The sequence below is a fragment of the Eucyclogobius newberryi genome, unplaced genomic scaffold (genome assembly GCF_026437365.1).
Source record: "Eucyclogobius newberryi isolate DKJ021-1_F unplaced genomic scaffold, fEucNew1.0.hap1 SCAF_14, whole genome shotgun sequence".
NCBI classification, from domain to species: domain Eukaryota; kingdom Metazoa; phylum Chordata; class Actinopteri; order Gobiiformes; family Gobiidae; genus Eucyclogobius; species Eucyclogobius newberryi.
The window spans coordinates 27395831-27407423 of NW_027315768.1; the positions used below are offsets into that span (position 1 = coordinate 27395831).

General features: G+C 39.3%; 1 protein-coding gene across 1 annotated transcript; it reads left to right on the forward strand.

Annotated features, from left to right (window-relative positions):
• The first annotated feature begins 3880 nt into the window (after positions 1-3880).
• LOC140359924 (ras-related protein Ral-B) lies at positions 3881-11340 on the forward strand. Its single transcript, XM_072445178.1, has 4 exons — positions 3881-4064; positions 5929-6137; positions 6528-6705; positions 8098-11340. Exons 1-4 carry the CDS (start codon positions 3951-3953, stop codon positions 8218-8220), a joined length of 624 nt encoding a protein of 207 aa, XP_072301279.1. The 5' UTR covers positions 3881-3950; the 3' UTR covers positions 8221-11340.
• Positions 11341-11593: the final 253 nt, after the last annotated feature.

Sequence of the window (11593 nt, forward strand, 5' to 3'; positions counted from 1 at the left end):
CCGTCACATTATCTACCGTGTAAACAAACGTCCCTCAAATTGACTTCCTGCGCGATTTGATTAAGCACGACGCTCCTGCCATAATTGAATTGACTTGACTTCCTGTTCGCCGCATAACTTTATCTCCGAGCCACTTCCCCTCCCGTACATTCACAAAACAAACGGGCGGGCCTGCTGCGCGTCATCCATCTTGTCTCCGCGACTCTTCGCTGTAGGGACGCTCTGAAATGTTTACCGTTCGGGAGGAGGAGCGGGTTTTTGAGAGATGAATAAGCCCCAGCTCTACCTATTAGCATGACACCTAGCGCCGGAGATAAAACGATGGCAGGAGCTTGTTTACCCAGACTTATGTGACAAGGGAGTATTAAGTCATCCGAGGAAATACGGCGGTCCCCAGTGTGTTTCTTTAGCACTTTCAACTTTAGATCAAACCGTGTCGCGGCACTGGTAGCTCCTGATGCCACTCGACACCCGTGTTTGTCTCCGCACTGACTTTAAACGTATCGGCGGTGACGGCAAACACGGCACTGACACGCAAATCTAGCTAGGTAATGTTTGCGGTCCGTGTTATGTGGCTAAAGTAGTCTTAGCTGTATTTATAAAAGAGGTGGGTCGCTAACTGATCTATGGTCTCCAACTGAATGAATCTATGGAAGCGTGTAGCGAGGGATGGTACGATATCAAAGTCTAGTGTTACGATTATTGTGACGCAACTCATCACGTTATTGAGATTTTTTTTATAAAAGCAACAGTTAGCTCTTTAATTTTCTTTCATTCCCGTGGTCTAGCATGTTACTGTTCCTCAAGTTTGACACCGGCTTTATGAATTTGAACTTTCTGAAACAAAATAAAGTTATACTGGATTGTAGATTGAACTACATAGACTTTTGTCCTACGATTTACCTTGTGACTTAAATATGAATGATTATCGATTGCGGTAACCGAATCATCTTGACATCCCGGCCTGTAACAGACAAGCTCATTATTTAGTTAATCTTTAATATTAAGGGGTTATTCATTAAACTTTCATCTCTGTATTCTATTCATTATCTTGACTTTCTTTTTAGCATTTATTGTTGTACTGTTTATTATGTACTGGAGTGTGCTGGAGTCTTTTAACTATCGTTTAATCTGGCAGTTATCCTTTCGATTAATCAATTTGCTGTTTGGATTGCAAAAGTCTTGTGAATATGACAATTTTTCGATATTTACCTGAGGTGAAGCTAAACAAATGCAGCTTGAGAGCATTTTTATTGAATTGAATTTAACTCTAAATCATTTTTTCATTAAAAACACAACTTTTACATGTTTCTTGTGTAATTTTGCTGTAATAACGGATACGCCTGAGTCATAAACTCTCATAATAAAACAAACATGACATGTTATGGAGTCTATGTATAGACCAGAAAATGATGATTCGATTGTTAAGATTGTCATCAACTAATTTAATAATCCAGCATTTCTCAAACTGTGGTGCACGAACACCTCTTCAGTTCTTGTGTTGTCAATTTTAGTACTTTTTTGAAAGAAATTATTATTATTTAGCTCTTCCTTGAGTAATTTCTTAGTTAAAACTGATATAACAATGGAGTATTCCTAATGAAGACCTTGTTGAGCCCTAACGTAGTCCTGAAATAGTCTGTTATAAATCTGATTTAGATCTGGTGCTCCTCGGAAAGCCAAATCTTTTCTTTGGTGGTATTTGGTGTAAAAAGTTTGAGACACACTGTAATAACCGATGAGTTGCGATTAATCGATTCACTTGTTTCATTCATCCATGTTCTACGCTTGTTCCCATTCGGGGTCGCGGGTGACTGGAGCCTATCCCAGTGACTTTGGGCCTTAGGTGGGGCACACCCTGGACAGGGCCAGCTCGTCGCAGGGTTAGCTTGGTTCAGCCAAGAAAACTGGCCACAAACTACGGCAGTGGTTTCCAAACTTTTTGTAGTTGTGCGTTTCCCGAATTGAATAGTTTGAACAGTCTAAATGAAAAAGAAGCATGTGCTGTCCTCAAACTGCACAGGGAAATGCTCTGTTAGATAATGAGAGAAAATGTAAGATTTCACCGTTTGTTTGGTCATGGTGTGAAATATTGTGAATAAATAAAAATATTCATCGCTGATTGTATGTTTTGTCATCCAGAAAAGATTAGTAATTTGTGCTCTAATTATGTCAGCATTTGGGTTTGTATTTTCACTTATTTTCTACTTCCATTATGACGCTTATTGATAAAATGGGATTTTAAGTACATTTTGGCCTTTTCAATGCTGATATCTCTGTAGAAATAATGACTCCTAGTTCCGCAGTAGGTCAATGATGTTGAGATAATATTATAATGCATTTTTACAGTTAAAAGAATAAGGAAGTAAGCCAGCTGCAGTTTATGGTGGGGCCTGAAGTTTAAATGGATGGTCAGTGACTTCTCTTTTGTTTTAACGATCTTCGCACGTGTTTCCTCCAGTGTTTTATTGCATTCATAAACCCTCTCCGTCTGTAGAGTAATGGCTGCCTTACTCGCTATCATCTTCAGTGACCTTTTCATGGCAAACTTTATAAAGTTCGAGGATTCATGAGTAGGCACTTTGGCACTTTGATTGGAAGAGTGGCAGAGTGGATTTGAGATTAACTGGAGCCGAGCCGAGGCCGCGCTCTGACGAGATGCATTATGTAAGCTTTTAAACGACACGACAACTGTCTTCTGTTCGACGTGTCAAGAGAGGTAACGACATCATATCAAAATGGTTGTTTTGAGGTTTACAACTTCAGAATATCTAGGGTTGTCAAAAGTGTTGATACCCAGATATTTGTATGAAGACTAGCTAAACATTTGAACATGTATATATTAAGCCCATCACAAAAATGGCTTTATCAACTTATCGTTCATTATAGTGGTTCCCAACTGAGGGGGCGGAATCACCTCTTTTAAGCACTAGTGCCCAACATTATTTTTTTACATTTTAGCTGTATAGCGTTGAATAGTTAACATTTATGACTGAGTTATTAATGATACTAACGACTTAAGAGTTTCATTCTGTTTTATATTACAGCTCATGTTTCAATGATACATTTGTTTGGAAAACTGTTAGATATCCATTCGCTTCAACTTTATCGTTTATTGCAATGTATAATTTTGCAATGTTATTGAGACAGAGCTAGTGTCTGTGCAAAAAATAGGACAAAATTAAACTTCAACCCCGCGATGAGCTGGCCCCTGTCCAGGGTGTACCCATCTAAGGCCCAAAGTCACTGGGATGGAGGTCGTGGGAGACTGGAGCCCAAAGGGAACAAGCGGGCTGGAAACGGAATCGTTTTTGAAATGTCCAGAAAGCTCAAATCACATTGTAATGTGACAGAGCATACTAATCCAATCCAACTTTATTTCTATTGCAGAGTGCAGTACGCAACAATAAAAACACAGCAATGAAATGGACACTGAAATGCAACAAAAATAAACACACTGTAAACTATAAAACTCAAGGGAAAATATGACTTTTAAGAGCTGAATTAAAAACAAAATGACTCTGCCTGTCTAAGAGGAGGAGGTCTTTGCTAACATATTAATACTTTGTGTTTAAAACAACATTTAATATCAGTATTGATCCTTTTCTTTTTTTTATTAAATGGAGTTTGAAATGCTAGTATTGAGATTCATAACAACACGGATGTCTAGTGAATACTGTTATAAGAAAAATAAGACTAAACACTGGTAGGTGATGTTCCTGCATTATTTGTGTGCTATTTGAGCCTCTATCGCAGCACTTTCCGGCACGTTTGAGCACAGCTTTACGAATGTCTTAAATACGACCTGATCATCACCTGTAAACATCCTGCGAGAATACTTGACTTGTGCTAATCATTTGTACTGTTTTGTGTTGTCCAGGCCGTGTAGGTGACCGTGGGCGAGCGTCGTATGTGTGTGATCGCGTGAAAGGGGCAGAAAATAATCCAAGATGGCGACCGGAAAGAATAAAAACCAGAGCTCACTGGCACTGCACAAAGTGATCATGGTCGGGAGCGGAGGAGTCGGCAAGTCGGCGCTCACGCTGCAGTTCATGTACGACGAGGCAAGTCAAAAACCACACCGAGAATTGGTTCAGAAGTGCAGCCACTCCTTCACTTTGCTCTGTATTTTGTCATCATTTGCATTTTTATTAGTGTTTTTATTAGTGTCCTTGTAGAGGTGGGAGATGAAGACAAAAAATCATAATATTGCTAATGTCATTTTGGAGAAATGCGAAATTGGATTTATCGTCTTTAATAAAAACTAAGCGAAATAACTGCAAAAAATCAGATTAAAAATGAAACGTGTAAGATGAATCTTCCAAACACGCGTGCAAGTGACGTTTGTGCACTTTAGCGTGTCGTTTCACTTGTCATGCCACACTGAACCTCAACCAAAGCAAGTACAGATGTGTTTTAGCACCATTCTGATACATTTCCTCAATATAATCAGAATATTGTCAGAGATAACGCACAAAAATGAATATCTCCGTATATTTGGTCACAGTATAACAACTCCTCTGTCTTGTATTTACTGGTATTCAATTGCGTTTGTTTTAAATGAATCGCTAAATTGAAACCGTGGATTCTTACTTTTACTGTTCACATCGCATGCTTGTCTTTGTGGAGATAGGAAAGTTTAATGCCACACTGGAACATTCAAGGCAACACAATAACTAAGTCATGGAAACAATTGGATGGCAGAATCGCTACCAGAAAAGTTGCATAGCTTTCCAGGTTTAAATGTTTCTTTCATAAAAGTTTAAATTGCAGTCTGCTAACTACATCCGACCAAACAACAAACCACTACAAGCCCAACACAAGATCTTACAAAGGTCAACCGTGCCATTTCAGCCTTTCTTGTTTTCTCTGCAGCAGAAAATGAGTTGTTGATGTACTTAGTTTGAAAATGTCCCATTACTGCTGCTGTACAAATCATGACGAGTTTCCATTTGAGCGTTTTTCTACTCTAGACTCTGATTAGAGTCTCCATCAGGACGCTCTTGGCAAATTGCTCCAATTAATACCCCGTACACTGCACTTCTGAACTCTCCTTTCTTCAAGTGGAACATTGAACACTTCAGTGCTTGTTATAGATTAATGGGATCTTACTCCCAGGAAAAGACGAGAACAATATTTAGAACTTGAAATTACCTTATTCCTGTTGCTTTTGGTAGATATGCCCTTCTTTCGTTGTTTTATTTTGAAAAACAGCAACATTTAACTTAATATTTTGTTCAAATTATGCTTTCAATAGTTTTTTTTATTTATTTTTTTGATAATTACCTTTTTGTTGTAAATATTAGAAATGTTTTAACAAATCATAACGTAAAATAAAACACAAAAGTAAAAAATACAAAAGCAGAAAGACTTAAAGAGCATATGACAAATTTTGCCTTTAACTGGTTAATTTATACCTGTTATAAAGTCAAATCAAGTTTGTGGAGAGAAGGTTAAAAATACCGTGTGTAGAAAATGACAGGAAGTGACATCACACTTGGGACACTCATTCCATCCAACGTTTATGCATAATTTATACAAACTACTTTTTTCACCCTCAACATTAATGCAAGAAAATAAAGTTGCGTAGCTTATATATATATATATATATATATATATTATTTGTCAAATTTAAAAAGTGACATTAGATGAGATCATAAACAGGAAGTACAATTTATATATATATAAAAAAAAGGTGCTATGCTGGGGATTAAAAAAATGAATAAATTGCAACATTTTAAATATATTTTTCTTAACTGCATTTTAATTTTAGTTCATTGAGTAAGCCAACATGTCATAGGCTCTTTAAACAGTTATAGACATTTTAAACAAACTAAATTCACACACACAACTGTCACTCCCCTCCCACATATTGATGAAGCGTTCTGTCGCCCTTCTGTCCGTAAACGATCCCCGTTGTCCCCCCAGTTCGTGGAGGACTACGAGCCCACGAAGGCGGACAGCTACAGGAAGAAGGTGGTGCTGGACGGCGAGGAGGTCCAGATCGACATCCTGGACACGGCCGGGCAGGAGGACTACGCCGCCATCCGCGACAACTACTTCCGCAGCGGCGAGGGCTTCCTGCTGGTCTTCTCCATCACCGAGCACGAGTCCTTCACCGCCACCGCCGAGTTCAGGTACACGGCGGGCTCATGAACGGGGATGTTACTGCTTTATACGACGGGCTTTTTAATCAAACTCAACCCTATACAAAAGATGGCCATTACAGCGAGGATGATGGGCGAAGTGCGCTGGAGCTGCCAGACTGTGTAATACATAATGAGTATTAATTATAATATGACAAACTGTGTCTTTTGAATTGAAAACAACACAGCTGCTTTGTTTTGACAAGGGGGCTGCCCAGGAACAATGACTCGAAACAAACACTGCAACACACGGTGCTTTTCACAACACAAACCACTTTTTATTCAGTGAACTTTAGGTTAAAACTGTCCCAACGCTTGTGTAAAAAGAGCGAGGGGTTTAAAGGCCAGATAATCCATAATGCATGTATTTTGTGGGTTCAGGGAGCAGATTTTGCGCGTGAAGGCGGAAGAGGACAAGATCCCTCTCCTGGTGGTGGGAAACAAGTCGGACCTGGAGGATCGGAGGCAGGTGTCCGTGGACGAGGCCCGGGGTAAATCCGAAGAGTGGGGCGTCCAGTACGTGGAGACGTCGGCCAAAACGAGAGCCAACGTCGACAAGGTAAGCCCGCCTTTTCGAAGTCGAGACTAAGAACAAGCAGAGAAAGCTCTAGATTTACACAGTTCCATTTATGTCCTGGGGAGTTATCAAAAGTGAGCAAACACAAAAAACTTTGCTACTGCCTCGACTTGCCAAACGCTCAGAGATTTATTAGCAAAAACAATAGAAAAGTACATCCCTATAAAATTCTAAAGTCAGAATATTTAATTTAAAGTGTCTTAACTCTCCATTGTCTTAAAGCAGAACTATGAAACTTTAGTGATAGAGCTCCCCCTGCTGCTCCATTGTGGAAATGCACTGCAACATTGCCAAATATGACAAAAGAGCCAGGGTTTCTCAGGAGAGTTGTCTTTGGGTCGATGTCGGCAAATGTTGCGAGGCTGTGTTTCCGCCCAGTGACATCAGGGGGCACTTTAAACACCCCAAAAATGCACATTTAGCCGTTAAAGATGCTCAGTTCTCCTTTAACATTAGGTTGACTAGAAATTCTCTGAGGTGAGATCTGAATCGCTAGATGAAATTTCCAAGATTGTGCTATTATTTGTTTTTACATTTGGCTCAAACAAATACAAGGTTTAGTGCTGAATACAACTTAAAGCATTCATAAAAAATATGAACTACTGTAAACCAACAAGGTCTGATACTAATCTAAATACCACATACCACAACATATTCTGTTTGGGATTTTTTAAACAATAGGATACAATTTCTTCCTCTTCATTTTATATTCGTTATGATTTACATCCCGGACGTTCTAAACCTACTCACCATAGGTCAGATTCATATGCTTTATTTTCCAATATATATTTATATTTGAATTAGTAAGATCTAGTTTTGTCACTACTCTTGTACTGCTCAAAAAAAACATGTCAAATTACAAAAACTAAACCTTTGGGACTTTTAGAATTGAGATTTATCTGTAATTTATTTAGTCAGAAAGTGATTAAATAAATAAATAGTTTAATGAATAGATCGTTGCTTGACTCAGTTGGTTAAGAAATTGCCTGCGAGTTGAGCGGAAACGTTTGGATTTTGGAGGAATGTAACTAAAAGCGTCTTAAGAGGTGATTGGCTAACGGGGCGAAGTAGCGAGCTGTGATTGGCTGAGGCAGGACACGCAGTCTTCCTGGTTGAATTTAGTGTATACGTCAGCGTCGTATGCATAGTGTTATCTCGCTGCACCAGCCAATCTTAATGCCTTTTGAAGTCAGCTATTTAAGGCGAGGCTTTTATGTCAGAATCTGCAAGCTAGCTTCATCTTAATCTTACTCAAATTTCCATATTCCCTCCTCCCTCGGTGACATTTGAAATTCCTGATTGATGTCGTCGCATTAATAAACGTGCACGGTCTGACTGTTTCTCTCGCTCTCTCTCCCCCTCTCCGTCTCCAAGGTGTTTTTTGACCTGATGCGTGAGGTACGTGGCAAGAAAATGGCCGAAAACAAAGACAAAAACGGCAAAGGAAAGAACAAAAAGAACAAGAAGAGCTTCAAGGAAAGATGTTGTTTACTTTAAGCTTTTTTTGTAACGGACCATAACAAACTATGACATACCTGCGGAGGACACGCTCGCCCCATCATCTTCATTTAACCTTCTTTTTAAAGGTTTGCTATGTCTTTTTTTTTTGTTGGTTCGCCTACTGCATCGCCTGGAGATGGAGATGTTTCTGCTTTACCATCGAATGTTTAAAGTATAGAAATCCACTTGTTCAACTACAGGTGTTTTAATCGCTCACAAATGCATTGAAAAACGTGAGCAGTCCTCCTTAAAAAAAAGTTACCGAGTGCATTTTTTAACATAAGCTGGTTCATAGTTTAGTGTGTACAGAGTGATATCGACATCTTCTGCCGTTTTCAATCAATTTTAAGCTGCTCTTTGACCCCGATTGCACCTCGTGAGTGGACGGGCGAAGTGCTACCGACACTAAGGCCCTTGCTGCTTGTACATGGGTGTTTTTGATAAGCACATATTTGTCCTCTGTCCGTGCATCGTATATCTGCGAGAAAATGGGAAGTTGTTTTCGAAAAATGCCTGCCAGAAGTGGAGAGAGAGAGAGAAAACTAAGCTTTTGCCGCGTCTGTTTTATGTAAATGCCTTTCCTCGAATCCATAGCAACGTGAGCCACAGACGACACGTTTGTCAATCATTATTTAATGCCATAAAGACGGTTGAATGAAGTTGACTTGTAACCAGCGATCAGGTGAAAAGGATGTGACCACTTGAGACTGTGTGCGGCGCCATATGCAACAAAAGTACAACGTGAACTTGCATTTAGGGGTGAAAAGTTACACAGTGCTCCTTTTTAAAGACACACATTATGCATCGTTTGTGTTATTGGCCTTTAAACGTGCTCTCGAGTTCCCTGTCTTTGGCATTTCATGTTTCAGAACTTTAAATACAGTAATGCTCGTAGAAAACCCGCATCATCTTCCATCCGAGGGGCTTTTTCATCAGGAATTTAGTGTTGGCACGCCTCCCGCTGGCTGCGATTGGAATGAACCGCGAGAAATGACTCGACCGGAATGCATTTGACGGTAGAAATAATCAGAACGAGTCGAGCGATGATTTGTGGACTTAATGATTTCAACCCTTGACGTCACAATCTAGATACATTTGAAACTGAGTGATTCATGGGGCTCAGAGCGAGACGACCAGTGATTTACCCATTATAGTCAAGTCATTGTCTAAGCTAATCAAATCCTTACACATCTAGACATTAATAAAAGGTTCACTTGCTGCCCAGTCTGTCCTACTTAAACCCTGACATTTTTTGATTTGCTTGTGCGTTTGCCATAAAGCGCTACTCCCTGGCACCACCTAGAGGTCATGTCATTTTTGAGCCAAATGTCTGAATGTTGTGTAATATGATGTGTGGGAAAACCAAACGTCTCTGTAATGGTCTAACTACGTTGCTCCAGTCATTTCTACGCTTCTGCTCCGTGACTGTACTGCCTTTTTTCATTTGGATTCAAGCCACAATGTCCGTGTCATGATGTTTTATTTTAAGTCGACAGCTGAGCCCTGCTTATCTTCCGTGTTTAGTCTAGATATCTATTGCTGCTGATGTGTCCATTGCCTTGTTCAGTGAAAACCTCAGAGTGGTTGTTATAACTGGAACATTCCTCTGTGAACTTAGTAAATTGTAATGAAGTGATACTACACTGCCGTAGGAGCACACATTGCCACACAGGGTTATTTAGTATGTTATTGTTTTTTTTGTGTGTAAAACCTGATGACAACTGAGGTGCTTAATACATTCAGCGATTCCCTATTGCACAATATGTCACTGCCTTTTGTCTTTTGTGTTTAACGTCCTTGTATTTCATTAGGGCTGCACAATATGTAGACGCTTTTGACTCTTACTTGCATTGTTAGAATTAAAGTCTATTTGTAGATTTAGAGACCATAACTTTCTTTAATATCTCAGCCACCATATGACAAGCTCATATAGTAATTGTTGTTAATGATGTCAGATTCCCTTCCAACTCAGTTGATCCGAGCTTGGCACCAGCACAAACTGTACTGGCTGGTGACCCCTAGTGGTTGGACTATGGTGGTTTATGTCTGTTTCTATGTACCAGTCCAGCCCACTTCATTACACACTGTTGTTCTGGAAGTACTTCTCCCTTCATTTTCCTCATAGACTTAAAAATAAATAAAAATCATGTATTAAGAGTTTAAAAGTCTTAGTTACAAGCTTATGCTAACTAATGTCTGTGATATGTTTTGGTCCAAAAAAGCACTTCTGAAACTTTAAATTTGGCAATTTTTTTTAATAACATGGTGGTTTGAAATAGATTCAGAAATATCTAGGGTTTATGTTCATTAGTTCCCACAAAGTTGATTAGTCCTGAGCAAGCGTTTAAGCTTTTAATATAATTTTCTTTAGAAAGTCTATGGGAAAATGTATGGAAAATAACTTTAGAGTAACAAAACAATAGCGGTCACTGTTAAGCTCCAATTGCACTGATCTGCCTGATAGCCTTTAAGTTTCAAGGCTATTTAACTCTCTCTATTTAACATGTATAAAGAGATGGAGTCATCATCATTATGGTAAATGTGTCATATTGTGCTGTCCTAATCTTAAAATGTTAAAAGTGGCTATTATTTCTTGTAAAATTGTAACATTTCTATTCAGCGTATTATTTTATCCTTTCCAATAGCTTCCACGTTGTCTTTTGCTCTCGTCACAGCTCCTCCACATCTTAACACCGTGAGGCAGGTGCTGACAATCGGAAGCCATCATCTCCTTATCTTCACGTTTGGGTGGCACAGAAACTACTTATTTTTCCCTTCTCAAAACATGCACTACATTGCCAATGCGGTTGAAACGGGACTTGCCATGAAAAGTCAAAATGCTGAAGAGCTGTTTGTATGTGCCAACCCACACAGCATCGTGAAAGACGTGTGTTTTTGAAAACGGCTGTGTGCAAATGTCTGCTACCTTTTGCTGTGAGTGCTGCTGCGGTGAGGATCTATTAACTGTCATTTGTGGTAATGCTTTGGTAAATATGATGTCTCTACCACTGCCTAAAACATTTTTTCTTTTTTTGTAATTTGTCCCTCCATTTCCTGTGAGTGTGCTTTTACCTCCGGGCGGTGAGGAAAATGCAAAATAAATGCTTTTTCTTTGTATTTTGTATAGAGCTGTTCTCGTTTTTTGTCCCTTTTCAAGGTTCGCTCGAGACGGGACGGGAGAGTATTGACAGCAAATCATTGAAGCCGGAAACCCTTGACAAAAATGTCTTTTCACAGAATGTACTATCAACAAAACCCTCACAGTTTTTATATTCGGGCAAAACGAGGCTTGTAACATTGTTCAAAAGTCAGTTCAAAGTGCAAAGTTTTGAAATGTATCCAGGACATTTGAGAGTTCATTGAAATATTT